The 25,303-nt window shown below is 37.0% G+C and overlaps 1 protein-coding gene across 1 annotated transcript in view; it reads right to left on the bottom strand.

Moving 5' to 3' along the window:
• Window positions 1-442: 442 nt before the first annotated feature.
• LOC145987764 (phospholipase A1 4-like) overlaps window positions 443-25,303 on the bottom strand; it is a 58,775-nt gene continuing 33,914 nt past the window's right edge. Inside the window, exons 4-7 of the mRNA XM_083122438.1 lie at window positions 23,714-23,959; window positions 20,503-20,685; window positions 14,983-15,172; window positions 443-652 (exon numbers count right to left, since the gene is read on the bottom strand). Of these exons, the coding sequence (XP_082978564.1) occupies window positions 595-652; window positions 14,983-15,172; window positions 20,503-20,685; window positions 23,714-23,959 (677 nt within the window). The 3' untranslated portion in view covers window positions 443-594. The remainder of the gene's footprint in view (window positions 653-14,982; window positions 15,173-20,502; window positions 20,686-23,713; window positions 23,960-25,303) is intronic.

Genomic DNA, 25,303 nt, shown 5'->3' with positions numbered 1-25,303 from the left:
GGACGTTGGCCTAATATCTTAACGCATACAAATCTTTGTGATTAAAAATAGTGTAACGATGTTTTTTTATGATGTGTACTACTTTAAACAATATTCACTTTCAATCCAAGACAAGTGTACTTTTCCTCGGGTAATGTGTGTCTTTTTTAGCAACATGTGTACTGTTATGAACGATCCTGAAAAAAAATGCACGGAAAGAAAATAATATCGATTTCAATTACTATGAGCCAGATGGATCGTATTTTTTTTTTGCACAGACCTTTAAAATCAATCCGAATATGAACATTCTCATAATACTGCTGAACTTGAAAGTAGAAAATTACAATACATTCCATATTGGCATCCTTCTCTACGATCTATTACTACATGCTTGTGTTCCTGAAATCACTTAATAAACTAGAACGCAAAATAAAATACTTTCCATACAAAAACAACAAAACGGTTATGAAGAATGCTTTGTTTTACTTCAATATAAATATCATTTATTACACTTTGCCATTGCGGCATATGACTAAATAATCTTCTTGATTTGCACAGTAGGTCGAATTGAACAAAAATACGTTTCACTGAAGCGATGCATAATTAGATCTCGGCTCATGCCTTACAAGCTAGATCGATTTCGGGTATATCTAGGCAGTATATACCCCTTTCGCTGGAAAAGAAAAGAACAGTGTGTAACATGAAAATGTCTTATACCAGTAATAATCATAGTAACTAAGGCTGAACCGATACCGATGCTTAAAGAATATAATAGGCTACTTAACTTTTTTCAAAATTTCGATTAACATTATAATTATATATCAATTTGCCAAGATTTTTTGCTATAAAATATTCAAGAATTACATCAGAATATTAAATTCACAAAATTATTTTTTTCTTACAAAACTGGTACAAAATAAAATTTACTTTGAATTTTGCATAATTTCCAGGATAATTATATTGACGGATGTGTCCCCCGGCATTTTTGCGGGTCTGTGAAAGGCCAAAATGCCGGCAGAGTCTCGCCCGTTATTGTTAAATAAAATCCAACCGATACTTCCCGATACCAATACCACTGGTATCAGCCGATACCAATACATCGGCATCGATATCGGCTATTTCCTAATGATAACAACCACAATGTTCCTTATAACAATGAATGATTCTATACAAGACAGACAACCAAGACGAACGATATCTTTCAGTAATGTTCTTGTCATGCAGACCTGCATTGTCACTGTATACAAGACCTTGAAAAAGGCAATTTCTATTCTGTGTACGCCATCGCTTAGCACTGATACAACATTCCCATTGCCATCACCCTTTTTTCTGTTGGGTAGTGTACTGATAGCTTAAGTAAGCAAGAACCAAATTGTGTAAGGGCTTCCCCGGTTGCGTAGTGGTAACGTCGCTGTCTTGTAATTAAGTGGCTTCGTTTCGGGTTCGATACCCGATTGAGGCACATGGTGGTTCCTGGTTCGAATCAGACTTTAAGTTGTAGGTTCAGTCCAAATTAGCCTTTCTGTTCATAAAGTGGATTTAAACTCTGTGTGACCAATCAAACGCTGCCATCTCAAATTTGAGTACCACTGAACAAGAGGTACGAAGCATTCCTTTAAAGCAATGCACATACAAACACATATATAGGTATATCAGAGCCGCGGTGTTATAGTTGGCAGAGCGTCTTACTGACACACGACAAACACGAGATCGGTTTCCGTGTGATATCAGGTGAGAAGTTTCCAGGAAAGGCCCTGCATGGAGCGGCTATGTGGTTCGCCTGGTCATCTGGACAGTGGTGCTGATCATATTTTCTCCACAAATGACCGAGATTACGAATGTGTGAGCCATATTTCTTCCCCCATACGACATGTTATAATGTGATGTGTAGAAAATAGCTCGATCGATCTCGCGCACGCGGACAGTCACACGCATATTAGTCCCGTCTAGTTCGCCGCACTTTTTGATCCACCCTGTGAAACCTAATTTTTCAAACCTTATGTAGATGATGATTGGAAGATAATAGTTCCTAGTGCTTTAATTGGAGATGTCTTGTATAAACAGCATGATTAAAGGGACATTTCGGCTATTTTAAAATTTATGATTTTTGTAAAAGGTTTTATTATTGGCCTAAAATGCGTAAAAGTATTAAGGACTAAGTACCATATCTAAGTTATGAATACAAGAAATATTAATATTGGAATCTAGTTTGATGGTTTTTCTGTTTTATATTTCCTTCAGCCATTATACACTTTGTCTTCCAGGGTTAATGTTTCAAGTCATCTGGCCAACTTATTTTGTCTATTATTTCATCGTGATAATCAACAAGCATAAAAAGTTTAGATGGTGTGAAACCGGTTGTTTCCGATTTTGAATTATTCAATAGATGAACGACAATATTCACATAATTAAACCAAAGTTTATGTTTATACTTACAAAACATTCTCAATAGTCTCACCAGCTCTTTATTGTAACGTTCGACAGGATTGGCAAAAGGTGCATATGGTGAAGTTAACACATGTTTAACACTCACAGAAACCAAATAACTTTTAAATTCAGTTGACTTAAATTGCGAACCATTGTCGGTGAGAATTACCTTACACTTTGGGTAATGATTAAAGTAAATTCCAAACTTGTTAATTATTTCCTTTGAGGTTGCACGTCGAAGACAATAAACCATCACAAATTTACTCATTACATCTACAATGACTAATATATGATGGAAACCTTTAGACAAAGCTAATGGACCAATTAAGTCGGCTGAAAGTAAGTAGTGAGGTTTGGTCGAATACACATGTAATTCTTCCTTTGAAATTTTAAAGGTGCATTGCTTATCCCTTGCACATGAAAGACAGTTTCTTAAATAGTCCTTAATACTTTTACGCATTTTAGGCCAATAATAAAACCTTTTACAAAAATCATAAATTTTAAAATAGCCGAAATGTCCCTTTAATCATGCTGTTTATACAAAACATCTCCAATTAAAGCACTAGGAACTATTATCTTCCAATTATCATCTACATAAGGTTTGAAATATAGTATGCCATCATAAACGGAATACTTCCATTTAATTATCAGATTTACTTCTTGAGACTCCAATTTTCTTCTTAATGACGAACAAAGTGGATATTTCTTTTGTGCACTTCGCCAGAAATTGGGTTCTTTATCAGAGATTACATGATTTATGTACATTTCTTTAATCGTAGTCACTGGTGATTTACTAATAGGATAACGACTTAACGTATCAGCAACTGGATTTTGAGAACCAGATACATGTTCGATTGTAAAGTTGTATGATTGTAGCTTAAGTGCCCATCGTTTCAAACTAGGGTTCAGTGTCCTTACTGATTCAAGCCAGCACAACGATTTGTGATCACTGTAGATTGTAAAATGTCTTCCAGTAATATACACTGTAAACTTTTCCACAGCATAAAGAATAGCAAGGCATTCTATTTCATGTGTACTGTACGTGGTTTCAACTCCTTTCAAAGTGCGACTGACATATTTAATGACATTTACATTTCCATCTTCATCCGGTTGCTAAAGTACTGCTCCTACGCCGATCTTAGAACCATCAACATTAATACAGAATTCCTTATTAAAATCAGGTTGTCCTAATGATGAAGATGATAAGATTAATTTCTTTAGGTTTTTAAAGGACTGCTGACGATCTTCCGTCCAGCACCAGTTTGAGTTTCCTTTCAGTAATTGATACAAAGGAGCTGCAGCAGTTGCAAAATTTCGCACAAATTTTCTCCTCCAGTCAGCCAAACCCAGAAAACGACGAAAATCCTTCTTACATTTTGGAACTGGAAATTCGGAGATTGCCTTATTGGTCTCTGGATCTACTTTTATTTCGGTGCCAGATAATATATGTTCTAGAAATTTAATTTCAGTCCTAATGAACCTGCACTTAGACAATTTTACAGAAATATTTACGTTATGAAGTGTCTCTAGCACATATTTCAATTGCTCATAATGAGAAGACACATCAGGTGAAAATATAAGAAGATCATCTATGTAACAGATTAGGAACAAACTTGTAGATGGATCAAAAATCTGATTCATTCTTTCTACAAAAACAGATACAGCTGACGTTATGCCAAACGGTAAGAATTTAAACACGTACTGTTGGCCTCTGTATGAAAATGCTGCATACTTGTAAGAGCACTCTGTAAGTGGAATTTGGAAATAACTCGACGATAAATCCAAGGTTGAAAACACTGTAGCTCCTTGAAATCTCTGAAATAGTTCATTAATCTGTTCCACACGAACTAGAGGAGATATCACATGTTTATTTAAACGACGAAAATCAACAACTGGCCGTCACTGGCCACCAGCTTTTGGTACTATATGTAGCGGATTTAAATAAGGTGAAGCCGATTCTTGAATGACTCCCCAAGACTTCCATTTAGTGAGTTCCTTCTCCAAATCATCTCTTCGAGCTATAGGTATAGGATATATGGGAGCCACAATTGTTTCTGTTGTATTTAATTTAATCTCGTAAGGCTCTACTTTAGCTTGCCTTGGTTTATCAGAAAACAATGTTCTGATACTTAACAATAACTTAAAAAAATAAATCATATATTTCATCAGTAGCAATCAACAAACTATTATCAGCTAAATAAGCTTTAAGATCAGTTTCTGATGCTAAATAGTTTTCATCCTCTTGTTCCTCAGAATTCTTATAAAATGTTACAAAGTTAATTTGAAGAGAACATGAAGGGAATGTGTCAGTCGTTTCTAAAACATAATTAGATTGAACTCCCTTATCACTTGATAATGTGATATTTTGCTTCTTGAAATCAATTATTGCTCCGAAGCGCCAAAGAAATGACAATCCTAATATTACTTTAGCATGTAACTGCTTAATAACATATAACTCTATATGAAAGTTCTCTGAAGCTATTATTAAACTAATATTCTTAGAACCAATAACTCTAAATCTTTTGTCACCAGCAAAAGAAAATAATTTAACATTATCCACTGAATCTAATCTAGTAGTAGGAATAATAGTTTTCAATTTTAACCAAGTTGCATAATCCATTAAATTTGATTGACTCCCGCAATCAATGATACAGTTAATGGTTAAATCACCAATTTGACCTGGCAACACAATAACTCTTCTGTTTGAAACAAGAACACCGTCATCGTCCATTACCCATTCTGGTTCAGCTTCATACCAATCGAGTACAAAGTTTATAGTAAGAACTTCCTTTTCCGAATGGTTGGGAACAATAGATGTGTTGCTCTGAAAATTGACATTATCTTCAATTGATGTTGGAGTATAGTGATGAATATGCTCCTTGTAATTAACTGGACAGAGGAACCGGAGCTCATTACTCTGCCTTACATGTTTAAGGATGAGTGTTCACTTGTATTAGCAGTTGTTCCTGTTAAATTGCACACTCCACTACTCGAAGGTACTTGACTTTGGGTCACGTTACTGCTAGTCCCGAGTTGTGGTAACAAATTGGAATTATTACCATACCATAAAGAGTTATTCGCTGGATATATACTTGGCTGAGTTACTGTAGTACTGCAAGAAGTAAATGGTGTAGTCCAGGGAGAGAATATCCACGGTTGAGTAGGATATTGCACTATGGAATTTAAATTATTTGTATTCCACTGAGGTAAAGGTACAGATGGATTCACCTGCATACTCTACGAAGGCCTTAACCACGGTTCAGCTAAAGAAGGTTGAGATTGTTGTTTAGATTGTTCAGTGTTTCTTCGTACTGTGTTCCAATTACATTTACCCCGTTGCTTCCTTACTAGACGTTTATTATAACCACTTTGTGTATTTGGTTGAACACTATTCAGAGATGAAAAGCCTTCATCCGTTCGTAAAGTATTTTGGATCTGTTGATTTGAGCATGGATTTGATTTCTGAACTTTGCTCGAAATTCTGATTGCACCACCAATTGTTGTAGGTTCGGTATTTTGGGAATATGTAAAATTTCTGGTCTTACGAAAATCTTGCGTTTTGACAGAAACTTGTCCAACATTGAATAATTGTTTGGATTTGTTGTTCAGAAATTTGGTTGTCTTATTTCTTCTCATAAATTCTTCCTGGTCCTCTGGAACTCTAAAAGATTTGTTTTTTCCGGAATGAACCAAATCAATTCTGTCTAAAATAGATATCAGTCTGTCCATACTTGGTATGTCATGACATGACACATATTCTGACACATTTCTCGGTTTTTGTCGCAACACTAACTGAATCATATCAGATTCAGATGGGTCTTCTTCCAAATTTGAATAGGCAGAATAGAGTTACAATGCAAAAGTAGCTAAGTTTTCATCAACTTTAGGATCATATTTTCTTGTTCGTAGAGCTGCCAATTGTGCTTGTACTACTTGTTCAGAAGCATAGTGATGCAAAAACTTTCCTACGAAATATTGTAAACATGAAAATCTCTTCTTATGAGAATTATACCATAACAATGCCTTGCCGTAAGAAACACATATACTATTCAGCCTGTATTCCTCCGGAACTCCCATTAGATTGAATGTTGAAACTAACTGATCAATATAGTCTCTAGGACTTTGTTTCTCTAAATTTCCTCCGAACTTTGGGAGTAGGTTCAAGTCACTCACTTTTAATATGCGTTGCATAGTCTCATTACAACCAGTTACTATTGCTTGTGGAGGACGGTTTTCAACGAAGTCATCGAATTCTGAAGACGAGGTGTCATTGGGTCAAACGGTACTGTAGTTACTACTGTGCTATCCTGATTATTTGGACTTATGAAGTGTACATTACTTCTGGCAGTACCAAAACCTCTGCCACGATTATATGTAGCATTAATTCGTTCAGAATTATTGTCTAACACACAACTATTTCTGCAAACTGTTAATGGGCAGGAATTGGTATGAATGCTACAGTTAATAGAATCCGTAGTCGTAGCATTTGTTGAACAGTCCGGGAAACAAGCATGGACATTGCTAGTGCAATTGTCAGGCGAGTTGTGAACAGAATCGGTGTTAAATTGCCCTTGTAATGAATTATCACAACCACATAAATCTCGTGTGACATATACATTAGTGAAAGAAGTACTTCAACACTGTTTAGAATTAACATTATTGATGGCCTGATAACTATCCACAACTAATCTGCTTCTCCTCGTTCTATTGCCCTTGTACATTTGCTTTACATGCGTAGTATTCGAATCTTCACTCCCAAAATCTGTTACATCTGTATCGGATGAAGTTGCGTTTGTATTTTTGACTTTAAAAGAAACAAATTTCTTCTTTCTCTTAACATGGTTTCTAGTTAAAGCTGTTATTGGAGTAGTTTGTGCAGTTTGAGAATTGACATCGACTTGATTGGCTTCAGACACGTCAGATATTTTATCAACGGTTGGTGCATTATCATTCTCAGGAGCTAACACTTTTGTACTACTAATGTGCCCTATTTTAGTTTTAATTACACCAATCTCATCTTCTAAGCGAGAAATAGATACTTGTTGTTCATTTAGTGTAATTTTAACAACACTTATATTGCAGGCTTGTTCTTCCGCTTGTGACGTTAGTTCGACGAGATGTTCCTGATGAGAAGAAGTCTTTGCAATAAGTGATTCTATATTAGACTGCACACCACTTAATTCCTCTTTAACCTCATTTTTAATGGCGTTAGTATTTATTTTGCAAGGATCAGCCACCTGTTTTATTTCTTCTCGGAGTTCGACGCGAAACGTAACAAGAGACTGATTGAAACTTTCTCAAAGAGTCGCTGTTATTAACTCCTGACTTTCAGAAAACGTTTTCATTTGATCAGTGAGTTGCTGTTTCATATGCTCTTGGCTGTCTGTAAGCTGTTGTTTCATCTGCTCTTGGCTGTCTGTAAGCTGCTGTAACATCTGCGCTTGGCTGTCTGTAAGCTGCTGTTTCATCTGCGCTTGGCTGTCTGTAAGCTGCTTCATCTGCGCTTGGCTGTCTGTAGGTTGCTGTTTCATCTGCACTTGGCTATCTGTAAGCTTCTGTTTCATCTGCACTTGGCTGTCTGAAAGCTTCTGTTTCATCTGCGCTTAGCTGTCTGTGAGCTTTTTCATCTGCGCTTGGCTGTCTGTAAACTGCAACCGAACGTCATCCATTTTATGAATTATTGTCTCCAATAATGCATTAAAATTAGTATCTTTATTGTGTTCAGCCCCATGCTGGCCAAACATCGGATCGCATACTTTGCACAAGTACTGTTCAAATGTATCAGAATTACTGGAATGTAACGCTGCTAACTGTAGACATTTATAGTGATATAACTTTTCACATTTGCAACAAGTTATACACTTAGCATTCTTATTTGGATCCTTACAACAACCCAAATTTTCAATATTGATTTCCGCATTGTCAGAAATCAAGCTTTCATCATTCGTGTGTAATTTTGTGTTGATCTTTTCCCTTTATCTGTCATTATTTAACTGTATTATTAAGAAAAACGTATAGCTAAACACTTACTAATTCGAATCCTGGAAACTGGGTCGCCAAATTATTGAAACCTACACATTTGTATCAACATAAAACTAGATTCCAATATTAATATTTCTTGTATTCATAACTTAGATATGGTACTTCTTCTTCTTCTTCTTCTTCTGACCCTGTCAGACAAAATACTGTCGACTTTGGCCAATGTTTCTGTATTTATACTATGGGACATCATTAGTCTGTGGTATGGGATTTCTGTTACACAACTTTTCCTTACAATACGCAACAGATGACACTAAACAATCTTCAATTTTTACACTTTTACATTCTATGTTCTGTTTATAATTCAATTTGACATTTTCGAGCGTATCCATATAAAATCCAAATAATTGGTATTGATAAATCAGATAAAAGAGAAAGTAAAGATATAGGAAATGGAATTTTTAATCTTATCAGATTTTTGTATAATATGTTTCGTTGGTGAGAGAATTGATCACATTCCAAAAATAAATGTTGGGCATCTGGATTATCTTTACCACATGTACAATTTTGTTGATGTATAATACCTATTTTCGCTAAATGTGCTGGTGTTCGTACATGACCAGTTCGCAATCTATTAATAAAAACTATAACCTGTCTTGGAAGAGGACATCTGTGGAACCATGGTTGACTTGCATCAAATTCCGCCAGCCATCTATATGTATGACCTACCATCGTCAATTGTTCCTTGCACCAAATTTTTCAGTGATTTTTTATTTTAATTTTAACTCTAGGTAATAGATCTGTATAAGGGAGTCTGATGAAAGATATTTGAGGTAAATCCCTTGCTCTCTTAGCGTACATATCTGCCATATTATTACTCTGGTTAATGTGATGTGCCTTGACATATGTAAACTGAACAGTAATATTTTTGGATTGTGCTTGTTGAGTTAATTGTATAATCAATATAATGAAAATAGATTGACGACATAGTTGAGGATATGATGATGTTAGTGCCTGTAAGACACTTAACGCATCTGTTAGAATGAGTATTTTTTTATAGTTATTTTGTATGGAATAAGTTAATGCACGGTAAATAGCATAGCATTCTGCTGTAAAAATTGTAGTGTCTGCTGGTAACCTAAATATTTGGTGTTGATTCATTTCAGGAATATAAAACGCACAACCTACATCCTGAAATTTTTTGGAGCCATCAGTATATATGAAAATTAAATCTGGCCATATTTCTCTATAGCGAGCGTGCTGACCATGATCTAAAAATTGGACGTTAGCCTGAGCATAAAGAGGCAAATCTAATTTATATACTGGAGGTGAATGATATGTGAAAGAATTTTGGTACGCGTCAGGATCCATACAATAACAATGAAGAAAATAAAATTTCGGGTTGATCGGATCTATACCATTCATAATTGCCCACTGTTTTTGTGTTTCAAATAGCAAATTAAATGGATGATTATTATTCTCCCAGGTTTGAAAAAGAAATTTATTTGTTAATTGTTTGCGCCGATGAGATAGAGCCATCTCTCTATTTTCCATATAAACACTTACGTTTGGACTAGAATTCATCAATCCAGAGCAAATTCGTAATGCTTTGCGTTGTAGTACATCATTTTTTTGTAACTGTTTTGAGGACGCACCACCGTAACTGAAAGCCACATACTCAAATAAGGAACGAAAGCAGTTTCTGTAAAATAGTAACATAATTGTGGGTTGACTACCCCACTTAGTAGTTGCCAATCCACGAAGAATGTTTAGGCCAGATTTCCCTCTATTTATTAAATAATCTATATGCAGTTTCCAATTATTTTTACGATCGAAATGAATTCCTAAATATTTACATGTAGATACCACTGGGATGTCAGAAATATGATTAATATTATTAGGAAATACATTTTGGCTACGAGAATTAAAAATCATAACTTGAGATTTATTAAGGTTGAAAGATAAACCTACTTCATAAAACCATGCTTGAAGTTTATGTATTAAACGTGTCATGTCTATTAATCCCTGTGTTGCTTGTGGAGTAATTCTGTAAAAACAGAAATCATCTGCATACTGAATAAGTTCAAAATCCTCCAATTGTTCATTGTGTAGAGACTGTGTATATATATTAAATAGTATAGGACTGAGTGGAGCTCCTTGTGGAATTCCTGTAGTTGTGAATCTAGGCCCCTGGATAGAATTTTGAAACCAGGCAAAAAATTTTCGATCAGCATATAAATTCCAAATTAATCTGGGAATCATAGGAGATATATCTATTCTTTCTAGTAATTGACAAAGTTGCATCAGTGGTACAGCATCATAGGCTTTTTCCACATCGATAAATAAACTATAACAATAGGAATTCATAACAATGTTATTTTGAATTACAGCGTTGAGAATTGCAATGGCATCTTGACTACTATGTTGTAATCTGAAACCAATTTGCGTAGGGGGAAAGAATCGTTGTTTTTTAAAGTCCACATAAGACGTTTTTGTAGCGTGCGTTCGAATAATTTTTCCAATACTGAAATTAGAACTATTGGTCTGTAGGAACGGGCATTTGATGGTGGTTTATTCGACTTTAATATAGGAATTACTACATGTGTTTTCCATTCTGAAGGTATACTACCCCCGGTATATGTTTTATTGTATATAGCGACTAAAATATCAAATCCCCTTTTAGGTAAGCTCTTTATAGCTTGGTATGGAATTCCATCCATTCCTGGTGCTGAATTTTTAACTCTATGTAGTATATTATGTAATTCTATGACAGTCACAGCTGGAAACTCTCTTGTAAAAATTTGTTGTGGAACCAGAGGAGGTTGATATTCTACTGAAGGAGGCGCAATCATGGAGAGAAATTAATTTTGCCAGGTTACATCAATTGTCTGTTTCCTGCTTAGTTTCGGGTGTCTTAAAGAATTAATTTTTTTCCAGACGAGTTTTATAGGTTCAGCATTTCCTAAAGAGTTACAATAATTTATCCAGGCTATTTTTTTGGCTTTTTTGAAAGCTTTTTTAGCAAGAGCCTGACTTCTCTTCCAGGCAATTTTGTGGGTAATTGTGGGTCTGCTAGCAAATGTTTTCTCATCACGTTTACGGTTCTGTTTAGCAGTCTCGCATTCTGGTGTCCACCAATATAATTGTGGGAATCTATGTGTATCTTGCCCTTTTGAACGTACACCTACGATATCCAGAGTTTTTGTAATTAGTTGTATAAATTGAGAATAAGAGATATCAGTATTAGATCGTAAATTTTCTGATAATATCAAGGAGTCAATTGTTGTGGAATAACAATAAGGTTAGTTTTCCAGCGTCTAAGGAGAGGTGTATTTCGCGGGATCTGTACATTATACATAAATCTTCCTTGAACATGTATGGGTAAGTGATCACTTCCACGCATATCCTCATCCACAAACCAGGTAAGTTGGGGGAAAATTTCATCAGACACTATGGTTAGATCTATCACAGAAGGATTATTTCCGGATCGAGGAATATGTGTTATGGAACCATCATTAAGTATGATAAAATTATTATGTTCTATCAAGTCCACTAAAATCTGGCCTAAATGATCTGATCGTGAACCGCCCCACATTGGATGATGCCCGTTAAAATCTCCTACACAAATATAAGGGCCTGGAATATTGTCCAGAATACCTTGAAAATCTTGTAGTTGTATTTTTTGAGATAACGAATTCGAAGGTATGTAAAAATTAATAATACTGAAATAAAAGTTTTGTATTTTTATGCGCACTGCTATGATTTCTACATGATATCTGTTTACTATATTAATTTTTGGGTATAAAAAAAGAGTTTGGTGGGCCACACTCTCATGAATGTGTATGCTTACACCTCTTTCATTCTGTTGAAATGGCGGACCTATAGTATTATAATATTTTAGATTGTAATTCTCGTATTGCTTTCCTTTATTCTCTTGTAAACAGAGAATTAAAGGATGGGATTCCTCAATTAGTTTCTTTAATTCGATTTTACGTGCGGAAAAACTATTTATATTCCACTGAATTAAAAATTCCATTCCCTACAATATACTATTAATTTTTTCCCCTTTGATTCCTGGATTTATGAAATTAAGTTTTGTAAAACAGTCAAGAGATTCCCTGTTAGCTCATGAATATGTTTAAGTAGTGGTTATTGTCTTCTAAGTTCTGATATATTTATTAGTGCCGACCACAGCTCTGGCAAAGTTTGCATTAACGATTTATACAGTGCCTGAAGATTTTCCGCTGGAGGATTTGAAATGATCTGTCTATTTGATGATCTATGCTCATGCGGATGTTGCTCAATGTGATTGGATCCAGACTGGGGTTGCGCATTTAATCCAATTGAGGGTGATGGCGTATTCTCCTCGTCTTCGGATAAACTGTCAAGTGATGAAGATTCATAAAATAGCTCTTTAGGTGGTTTTGGAGTTTCTCGTGTCCATATATTACTTCTACGTGAGTGCAGCCCATCTTTGCTCACACTCGTGTAATTTTTCTGTTTTCGCATTGAGGGTTGTGAGGATGTAACTATTTTAGGAGTTATTGACTCTCTAGTTGTCACAGATATTAATGGACTTGCCATTGTACATTGGATGACCTCAGCGTGAGAGGGGAGCGGTGGAAATTGTTTAGCAGTTAATGGAGGTGCCAAAATGTCTCTTCTGGTTAGAGGTGGTTTATATGTCCCCAATATTTTTGCCTTAGCTTCAAAATAAGATAAGTTTTCCTCCGCCATCCGCGCCATTTGCTGTTCTATTTGTCGTTGAGGGCAATCTGGGGATGTAGCTCTATGATTACCTCGACATATGACACAAATAGGAACTTCTGTGCAGGAATCTCCATGTTTTTCTTTTCCACAGTTGATGCAGATTGCTTTTGAACGGCAGTTCTTAGTTCGATGCGCATAACGGAAACAGTTTTGACATTGTAAGACAGACCTCGTTCTAGGTCGGACCTCGAAAATTTCACTGTTTACTAGTATTCTTTCTGGTAAGACATTACCCTGAAAGGTTAGGCATATTAATTTTGTGTCTCTCAGATCGAAAGAACCTGTATTATTCCATACTTTCTTCTGCATACGCCTCGCGCTGATGACTGGGATCGCCGATTGCACTCCATCCATAATGTCTTGTACACTGATATCTATGCCAACTCCGAAATTAAGACCGTCTCGCTGTACAAGAGCTTGAGGAATTCTAGCTCGAACCTGTAAATCTTTATGATACATTTCGTTTTGTGTGAAAGCATTTGCAGCTTTTGCATTTGGAAAAGTCACACGGACTCTATTTTTACCACACTGTTCGATCAATTCTATGTCTAGTCCTGCCTTTCGAAATTTATTCCCTAAACTGCCACCGGACAGTTTTCCTATATTTTTTCCTGTTCCCTCTAACAGTACTATATATGGACCTGATTGTGCATTGTCATATGTGTACTGTCGTGATGGAGAATTTTCATTCTCGTTCGATCGGATGATTTTATCTGGTTGGGCAGTTGATCCTGAATCCGCCGATCTCTTTTTTGCACGATGTTCTTGTTTTTCTTCCACCCCTTTCATGATAGCATCCTCGTCATTCACTCTTGATATATTAGTCTGTAGAAAGACGGGAGTTTCACCACCGCTTAATGCTAATAGGGTATCAGCAGCACATAGGGTTGCTTCTTCCCCCATTACACTGATTAATAGCGTTCAGGTGAGTCAGTTTATCGTTACCACTACTATACTCTTATTTACACAAATACACACACTAAGTTAATAAATCCAAATTAATTTTCACTTCGAATACCTCACAAGAGGTATTTTATAGTCAAACACGTAATAACTACGAAATAAAACCCGGATAACACAATCACGATCCGAAAAACCTCGTAGCCGAACACAAGCTCAACGCCATTTTTTTCACGCTCCACTTAGATATGGTACATAAATTTTTCAAACTGTTTACTATATTCGATAGTCATTTGTTTCATTTTGAACACGTACGTTCATAAATTCACATCACAAACTCATCATAACTCAACATAACACAACATTGTAACTATTGTGCTTGTCACAGCTGCACTCGCGCGTCTAGTTGGTTTCACGGTGCACCACCGACTCGTCTGCTCCGTTGATTTGGTGTCAAGTAGTGTATTTGGTGCTTGCACTACGTTCTGGAGCGGTGTAATGTGTGGTATATGGTCACGTGGTGCGTGGTATGAAATGAAAGTTTAAAGCAGCGAAGTGGCATTTGTTGAATCTTCTGAACTTGATCACCGCTATTCGACTACTTGGTTGAATGCAATTTCCTTGCACCAGCCTGACACCGGGGTAACCTGCACTACACCTATACCCTGTCCCAGCTAACTGGGAAATCAAGTGGCCAGAGCGAAGCAGTAGACGCTGATGGGAAGGCTGGAAACTGCAGTCGCTTTCCCCAACTCCACGTAATTCCGTTCCTCTTACGTGTTCATTGGTGGAGCCGTCTCGCGTCGCTACTTGCGCAGAGACTTGTTTTCGTCTGCCTGCTCCACAGTTAGCTAGGACAGAGTATAGTGTAAAAACAAAACTGCAGCGAACTAGACGAGGCTATTGAGTTAACTCCAGTATTAATACCTGTGGGGGCATGTTTCACCCAGGACAGCAGTGGAACCGTTACTGAATACGGAACACGTCCCAGGAGCAGCGGCGGAGCAGTCGTTAAAGCTTGATCTGTAGCCGACGTACGGGGCCTCCGTTGTGTTCCTTAGAGCATGGACAAGGTAGCAGATGGCTTGCCTATGCGAGCAGAGATGCCCGCCGTTATCTGGAAAGATAAACCAAAAAGATGCGATCAGTGACGGGTTCCCCTAGTTTACTTCCCAAGTGAGTGACATGGACGTTTTCAGAAAATCTTCTATGCTGGGTCTTCTTTATACAGTCACTCACAATGATGTTCGTACAGATGAATTATGAGAAGGAAAAGAAAGCAAAAATTATAACAAGCCTTAGTACAGTACATATTCTCCCAACATGTAGTTATAACACATATGGTGATTTTTTTACAATCGTTTATTCCCCCATAAACTTTAATAATAACGAAAAGACATACATTTTCGTGTAATAAACTAATTTTAAGTCACATTACTGTTCGTACACTTGCAATGAAAACAGAAAAAGACAAGAATGTTACAAAATGTGACAGTTTAATAGCCAGAAGCAATAACCCTTGGCCTTAATAACTGCTTGGCATCTTCTATGCATAAGAGCGACCAAGGTCTTGCAGATGTCTGGGGTGATTCAATCTAAAGCGACTGCCCTCCTCAGATGTTCTTTTGACTTGCACTCATGTTTATGGACACGTTTCTACAAAAATATCCATAAACGCTCAATCATATTGAGATCCGAACTTTGAACTAGTGTTTTCAACTGCTTTGGTACATTCAAAGTCAACCAGTCTCTGTTGAATTGAGCAGTATGTTTGCTGCCGTTATCCTGCTTGAATGCGAACACACGTGGCAACCCCATTTGCTGGGCCCTTCTTTTCACGTTATTATTAAGGATAATATTACATACATGTTTGTCCATGATTCCACCAATGACTTGCATTTTTACAACTCTTTTAGTTGACAAAGATCAAAATGGATCCTTCATCATTCTTTACCGTAGGAGTTGTATTGGCAACATTGTCCTGCGTATTTGCCTTCCTCCACACTCTGGACACACTATCTGATTCTTTGAACTTTGTCTTGGTTTAATCGGACAAGATCACGTTGTCCCAAAACCCCTGATCCTTATGTAAATACTCTTTAGCAAATCCGACTCTGTCGATACGTTTGCCCAGTACGAACAACATTGTGAGTAACTGTACGTGTCCTAAAATGAGCGAGATACATTGAATTCCTCCTTACTCTGGTTTACATGTCGTCGTAAGGTATACGAGCAAATGTTTAAATGGAACGAGAAGAGAAAGAAGTGATGGACACACAGACAGACTGAGAGAAAGAAAGAAACGAAATAAAGTGTGCGATAGAACGGCAGGTAGAAAGATAAAAGAAGCTTAGAACGGAGAAAAATGAAGGAGCAAAGTGGAAAAAAAATAATGGAAGCGATAGAGAGGGAGAGTATGTTTGTTTATTATTGTGACGGTCCATCCCTTCTGATGTTTGTGGACGCGACGATGAGATTCAAACTTTCGTAGGGGTGCAACGGGTGATCTTAGCAGATGGCAGCTCAAATGCCAGCCTCTTTCACTCAGGGTTGAATTCTGCGGACTAACGAAGATCTGGACCCAAATACATCATCAGAATACCCGCACGAATATATATATTTTTGAAACCAGGTAAAGAATAACACTGGTCAACAAGATTTTGCTTATCATTGTTTTGTGATGAATTCTTATAGATTTCGACCCACTAAACACGAATCCGGCAACGATTTTGTCGAAATATCAACATTTTGAAAGATATTAGCATGTTTTGTTCTCTCGCACTGCTGGCTTAGCCACAGCAATATGGGTGTATTTACTCTTACAGTCGCTAGAAGGAAGCACAGTTGCTGTTGATTTTAACTCGTGTAAAGGTTCGAAACTCCCCCTTCATGTCTACCCCGTCTGTGTGGTATATCTATTTTTTTTGTGTGTGTGTTTTTATCGGTGCGTATTAAATTTGAAGAGTACAAGCGCTCACCTGAATTCCTATTTTGGCCTTGTGGTTGTGTGTTTGAAGGTTGTTTCTTCGCCACCATGTCTACTACTTCAGTCTGGGCGTGTGTTAATCTGCGTTAAGTTCATTTGCTTTGTTATGGAACAGCATGTCAGAGGGTCGGAAGTGGAAATTACAGGCAGACTCGTTCTGTTATGTATGTGGATACTATATTAGGCCCAAGCAAGTTAAACATGTTATTGTACCATTGGCTTTCTTCTTGGGTTATAAAGTGGGTATACAAAATATTCTTGTTTTCTCTGTCTCTGGGACAGTACGAGCAAACTGTGTGGCCTAAAAGAACAGAGCTAATTCCAGGAAAACACAATGTGATAAGCGCAGCTTAAGTGCCCAGAGAGAAGATTCCCCTATTAACGCTACACGTTAAACGGAGGTTGGCAAAACAATTTGTGACATCATTGGATAGTGAGTCAGCTGCTCTACAGTACATAAAAAATCCTAATCTGTCAGAGGCAAAAATTGTGGGTGGCATTTTTACAGGACCACAGACTTGTTTCATGCTAATTGTAATGAACTTAAACAAAATATGACCGAGCTGGAAAGAAATGCTTGGAAGGCCTTCCACAACTTGGTGAAGGGATTTCTTGTCCATAACAGAAGTGAAGCTCTTGACGATCAAGTTAAGACACTAATTGATAGATATAGAGCACTAAGCTGTAGAATGTCTGTAAAATTACACATGCTTCATTCGCATCTTGATTTCTTTTGGCAGAATTTGGGAGAGATAAGCGAAGAACACAGCGAACACTTTCAAAAGGACATTCAATTCATGTAAGGCAGATACCAGGGAAGATGGGACTGTGCCATGATGGGTGATTACATTTGGGGATTAGTTCGTGACGAAGGGGATGGGAGTGTTTCCCAAAAAAAGACTACGAACAACAAATATTCACTCTTGAGCATGTTGACACATAAGATGAACTAAATTAAGGGACTGATGTGTAATATTAATGTATTCTGCTCATTTCATTGTATTGCTTTAGCTATTTTTCATTGTTATACTGTTCATTGTATATGTAATTTACTGGGTACTGACTGTACTGTGTTTGTAATTTTATGTTTTTCTACATAATACATATGACATATAGGCTACACGTTGCACTTTGAATAAGAAATAATAAACGACCCATATTATCCGAAAACCTGACATTACAGAAAAACCAATGTCATATTCGTGTTAAGCGGGTCCAAATTATAAAAATAAGACTGAAAAATATACATAAGCAGAAAGTTCACGAATATTTGTAGACCAGTGTAATTAGAAATCCAGATTTATAGGCCATCAATAGTTAGCAGCAGCTGTCCAGATTTTATAACTAATAAAATGATCTACAATTTAAAATATATAAGGAAGTCAACATTTTCCAATCTCTGTTTTATCATTTTTTGATCTCGAGGCACCTTTCCTCCCATCTACCATGGGTCAGTTACGCCACTGTCTCCTGCTCTACTTTTCATCAGGCAAAAACTGGATGACCTTGACATGGTGGAAGCTCTCTTACTACATTCATTCTCGCTGGTCGTCCTTTACTGTCTGAATCTATTTCGACAGAGAGCGCATACAAATTAGTCCTCCTTCTAAACATGAACGTTTTCCTATGATGGAACGTGTAGGCTGTTCTCCTACATGAATAGAAGATTAGTATGCAATCTTAGTTGCACATTTTTTTCCCTATTCATTCTGCCTCATCTCGAAATTCTGATTTATAATTTATCATAATACACTCTCTCACAACTATATTTACCAGATATGTCCCAATTTTAATTTAACACAATTTACAAAGAGTTAAGAGATTGCGAAGATTTATAAGCCATTAATCACTAAACACAATCTTTTAAAAGTAACTTTTTAAAATTAACTGAGTTACAGTTAAGAGTTAATTGTTCCAAAAGTAACCGAGTTACAGATTACTAATTTTAAAACGCAACTCAGTTACAGTTACTGGTACTTAGTAGCTCGAGCGGACGAATCCAAAAGCGAATGGAGGAGCAAGTAGAAACATGTATTAAACAGCTCTGTGGGTCTCAGATAAGCAATTCCTTTGATGTTGTTCACTTTGTACGTTTGTAATGGCTGTTAAAACTCATAATCAATCATTTCGAAGAGGTACAAATATAATTTTTTGGGCTAGCTTCCATGTCTGCATTCCGCTTAAAGCCGGGATCGGGGAAGCGACAAATCCAGCGCTATAAGAAACGCAGCAGCCTGTAGAAGGAGTTACACGTAGTACTTATTTCCGCCACGTCATATCTCTCTGTAGTCTGGTTGGTCTGCGGCGAATTCTCCGCTCCCCACTTCCCTTGCCAGCTTCTAGAGCGCCCGCCGTAAGAACGGAAAAGGCCCTTCATTTTTAAATTTATTTCATAATAATGATGAAAACGGAACCCAATAATTGTGTGCGGGCAGGTAAAATATATGTACTGCATTTATAATGTAATCATAATGTAACTTTAATGCAGTTTACAGTCGTATTGAATGAAGACCCTTAACAAGTTTGCATTCCAAATTTTCCTTTGAAGTAAAAGTGTTTGTATAGTGGAGAGCACACAAGGCATACATGTTTTTCAAGATGAAGTTTTCATTTCAAAGTTAGCCAGCCATCTTGGCTTGCTCTTGCTGTCGCCCTTAATTGACTAACACTGTATTCCTGCAGTTCCATCTCTAAGCATCCGTAATTCCAAGTTCTAACCACGCATGTCACACTTTATAATTGGTATTACTAGTCCAGTACTTTTTACTTATTTTGATCTCTTGCCTTCCACTAACACAAATACATGAATAACATAATAATGTAAAATCTAAAGTTCCTGTTTTTTTATTTCTTTATCTAATAAATAGAAATGCTGAATTGTTGGTAATAATGAGCATCAATGTCTACACCGAGAATCGAACAAAAATATCACTTGGACAAGGCAACATCTATGCAGGTCTACAGTATTAGATTACCATTAATTAAAAAGGAAAGGAGTAAGCTTAGGAATTCACTTCGTCATTCGAAATTATCACAAACATAGGAAGGATGATCTAGTTGAATTCTTCCGCTTTTCTCCATCTATGAAAATTTATTTCACTCTCTTTCACTAGGTTATTCTCTGAGGACCTACCAGACGATGCGTTAAGACTCGATAGATTTAAAAACGATGTTACTCAAAGGAGCTATTTCATGTTGCTCGAACCCTTTTTTCTTTGTTGTTTCGATATAACAATAATATCACTTCCTAGTCATCCATGCTAATAACCAATAACCCTACCCTACATGTTTGCGTGTGTAATTGATTTTTATTTAATGTTCTTGCAGGATAACTGCCGTAGGTTACACGAAGAAAACAACTTGCGGCGTAAGCAAGCATGTGAGTGAACAACCAATCATCTCCATTTGCCAGATTAATTTAGTGGGTCTAGGATTTTTTTTAAATAAATGCAACTACATACCTGCGCATGCGGTTTGAAATTTGCCTCCGTTGACGCAGAACTGAAGTCCACCGCTTCTGACGCTGCACGTGTTCCCATACCCTTTGCAGTTGGTGACGATTGTCTCTACATAGCAAGCATCGTCCTCATTAAGGCGATACCTGTCGTCCAGTGACTCATCAAGAATGATCCCTGGATCCGTACCTGCATCGAACAACAATGAAAAGCAACAATAATATATTCTTTGCTTTGTGGGCGAAGACAGCCATGATCTCTCAAGTTTAGTCGGGACTGCCCTTTATTTTACATCCCTGTCCCGAATACCTACCTACTTCTGAATGTAATCGGGGCGAATAAATGTTATTCTTCTTGTTTTTTTTTTCCTTTCACTTCAGACACATTCTGTTTCGATACAGGAATCACTGTTAATTTGTATCAGTAAATTAATACTAATGTTAGTCAATTACATTTGTTACAATCGCTTACTCCGTTCGGAGTTGTTAGCACAGCGCGCTATGACGCCAGGGGTTTCGGTTTCGAACCCGGCATGGGTGTTCGTTGTGAGTGTCCATTCATCAGTCATCCAATCATCACTCATACTCATCGTCGCGGTTAGCCAGAGTGCCATAAAAGCGATGACAGTAACAAAAAGCAACAATATTTGTTACAATAATCATAACTATATTAGATTTTCTTTCCTTGCTCTGAATGTTACAAAGAAAGAAAGAAACCGAAAGGTTCAGCAAGACCTTAATTTTCCGTTCAATTAGCAAGAATAATGAATTTCTGAAGCGTCTTCGTTATATTTATTTAAATAATGAAAATATTCATATACTTAATAATTGACTGAATCGTATGATATTCTTTACAACAAGTTAATACTTGCATGTTCAAAAAGAAATAAGCCAGTCAAAAGTGAGATGAGAATTGCTGATTTAATAAAGATATTACTAAATACGTAAATATTTAAATAAATGTATTTTCAAGTTATGTATAACCTAGAGCAAAATATAATATTAACTTTACACATTGGCATTATTTTCTTCATCTTTGAGAAACACAAACATTTTGAATCATTGCGACCTGGTGACACCTTTTTCTGCTTGATGTCTCGTTTCCATGCTACAAAACAACGAAAGAGACACATTATCCAATATGCGCGAACCACGCTGCAAAGGATCTAAAAATCCACCGCCATTGGATTAATTTTGCTACTACGATGAACAATGACCTGTCCTTAAATCTTCACTGTTATGTCCAAATCAGTCGTGTAATAAAGCATTTTGGTTTGTGAAAAGTTACCAAAGTCTTCGACAGTAAGTCTCGTTTCGATTCTATACAGACCTCATCTCGATATGTCTCAAAGTGTCTGATCTCGTTCTCGTCTCGACTTTTAAACGGCATTCTCGGTCTTGGTACGATGACTAGGATTTAGTTTATTTTAATGTAATGTTTATAATTTTTGTATCTAATATTACGAGAATATCGGAAAGTCTTCCAAGGTTTCGAGTGCTAACGTCGCTCTCATATTAAAATCAATATAATCAGTTGGTACATTTTTAGTGTTTATATTTAAGTAAAGATAGACATTATTGTTTACACTTCAATGTTCTGATGTTAAGTTTTGTGGATTATTATACCTAGTCTGGCCATAAATACTGTTACACACTATTTTGTGAATAAATTGATAATGGTTTCAGATTTTTAAATGTTCTTTTTAGTATGTCACACTTACATATATTACACACAAATAGCACCGATGTACAAAATGTACACTTTTTGCCCTAACACAGGCTCGAAGTCTCCCTGGCCAGGCATCTACGTATTACAGCACGGATGGTCTTCATGGGAAAATCCGCCCCTGTTGCTATCAAGGAGCGCTTTTAACTTTAAACTATAGGATGCCTCTTCTTGTAGACAGTCCCATCTAGTTCTGAGCACAGTCCAAGGTCCTGAGACCAATCAAAAGTGGAGATGAAATCGAGTACACTGATCTCCAGTCACCGTCGCGTCATCCTTGCCTTATGAGCTGGGGCAGAATATTTCTTGAACATCCAGGATGCATTGTAAAACATTGTTTGGTTCAACAGCGTCACGAGAGGGTCCAGAACACTTTCCACATACACTTTTGCACGGCCTTTAAGCCCTTTTCTCAGAAATGAGGCCTGGTGGAACTCTCCTAGCTCACCCCCCACCAAGCCATGACTGAGGAGGGCTGGTGGAATCTCTGATGTTTGGGAACTCTTTCACAAATTTCTCGAGAGTTTGAAGCATACACCCTTTCATTTTGGTGGTTAAAACTTTATTCAGTGGTGAACAATTTCTTATCAGTGAAGAAAATCCTGCAATGCCCATTGGCAACGTACCGCTGCAGGAGCCATCTCGATTTCAGTTCCCTCTGCTTCTTTACTTGTGTCCTCAGGAAATTTCCAGTACTCCACCGGCAAGCTCCAATTCCAAGCTCTTCATTAAGTACCCCGAACATTGATTGTTATAAAATGTTCAGCTCCTGTGCCATTATCACTTGCTTCCGCATTGGATTTCGGCGGATGCGAGCCAGCACTGCTTTAACAGCCCCAGCTGTTTATACGGTGTGAAGTCGACCAACTCTTGGGCAATCTTTCATGCTACCAGTCTCAGTGAATCTCTGGATTGTCTGATACACAAACCTTTTGCTGATCTTCGGGATTTCTAGGGGCTGGAAAATCTCAGCGAGTGACTTCCCAACCATATGCAGAGCAATTACGGCTACTCTGTTTTCATATTCGCCCCACTCCATGTTAAGCACAAGAAGATACATTCTTACTCTTTCGCAGATGAACACACGATGGTCAGGAGTGAATTTCAGCACAAGCATGGTTCAAGAGCCTGGCTACTGGATGTACGGTTCAAGCCGAAAGTTTGTAACAGTATTTATGGCCAGACTAGGTATTATGTATTTCAATTATGTGTTTATTATCATGGTGTAAAACCGTGTTCAGGAATTTCCTAGAAGTACAAATTTGTTCGCAGTGTATCTTCCTTTCCAGAAAAAATAATTTTATTTTAGGTTTTTAATGATGAAATATTATCATATGTGCTTAGAAAATTAATTATCTGTAATCTACACAAACTGGAAAATTTCACCTGGTTTTTAGAACGGGGTAGAAAATACCCTACATCCAAGGTAGCGTGACGAAAAGGATATGCCACAAGTTACGGGAAACTAAATATGCCTATACATATAGCATACCTACAATCCAGACTGAACACTTGTCTCTGACGCTGATCCCTATAGCACCAGCGACGTGTGCCCCCAAACTGTGGCCAACCAGGCGAACCGGCTTCTGTTCGCACTTGTCAAGCAGGGCGTTCACGAAACTGGTCACGCATTTGCCAACTGGATACATGCTCTTAAGCGCACCATAATAACAGGCGCCGCTGGCGTAGTATATCCAGTTGACGGCAAATACATTGTAAGTGCCGTTGTCCAAGTGTCCTGAAATATGAAACATTAGTTTACTTTTGCTGTTTTTTGGTCTGGTTCTATTTACAGTAAAACCTCGTTAATCCGGACTAATGGGGGGATAAGGTGACTGTATTAACTGAAATAACCTAAAAGAACAGCAGAAAGTGCATTAAAACTCCGTTTATAGCAACAAAACACGTTTATTCTGCTGTATTTAAAGGGTATAGGACTAAATACACCAAACAGTACAGTAAAATGTAAAGCAATACTGTACATACAATTCAGTACATACGGCGAATGCGATTGTTGACTTCTAGCGACATTTAAAACGTTGCATTCTGCTTTTCTTTTGGCCTTTTGCTTGTCCGGATTAAGCAAAGTCCGGTTATCGGGGTCCGGATTAACGAGGTTTTACTGTATTACTGTCAAGATTTCGTTCCACTTTGTAATCCGATTGACTAATCGGGACTGGATCTACAGTTTTAAAGTGGGATCCGAACCTTTATGTCTCCACAAGGAATCCATTGATTACAATGCAGCAACACACACCAATGAAAACGCATAAAATATAATATAATGCATATACTTAAATTGCATCAATTTACACAACCATTTGTCGTATTGTTCTTGGTCTCTTTGCTCGTCAATGATCGAAACTTGTGATCGGATGCAACTATGAATTTAGCGTATACTAGAATACATTTTTGTACTAGATTAAAGATATAAGGCATATTTTGTATTTTATGGTTTATTTTATCATTATTTCATGTGACTGGTTTAGATCGCATGCATTTCCTGTAATTCTTGTTAATGTTTATTAACAGTGTCCCTCTTAAATTGTTGTTAAAGATCTCAAGAAAGTTTTCTCAAAAGAGCAAAATGCAAATGTATAATATGTGATTAGTTTTGCAATATTTTTGCTGAATTCAGCCCCCTAAAAATATTATTATTCTAAACATCAGATGTGCGAATTATGTTTTACGAATTCAAAGTATCTTAGATTTCATTGGAAGAAAATATATAAAATATTTGATACGTTTCAGTGAGTCTAGGAAAATAGTACAAAAAATATTGATAAAAAGCATGTGCATTATGTATTAAACCTAACATACTGAGTTACATATAATAAACATATAATATAATAATAAACAAATAATATACATATACTCATTACGAAATTCCAGTGATACTATATCTTGCGTTTGTAAACACTTTATATTATTTTCAGGGTAATTCATTTAAGGTTACCAACACTGATATCTTACCCAGGGCACAAGCACAAGCAGATCTGCGCGTGAGCACTCGTCTCTACGGAGTGCTCTGCTAGGCGGGGAGAGGGAAAGCAGCGTCTGACCTGTCTCCCTTTCGTTCCAC

This window comes from Lepisma saccharinum, chromosome 5, assembly GCF_977018435.1.
Source record: "Lepisma saccharinum chromosome 5, izLepSacc3.1, whole genome shotgun sequence".
NCBI lineage: Eukaryota > Metazoa > Arthropoda > Insecta > Zygentoma > Lepismatidae > Lepisma > Lepisma saccharinum.
This window is presented reverse-complemented; position numbering and strand designations above follow the sequence as displayed.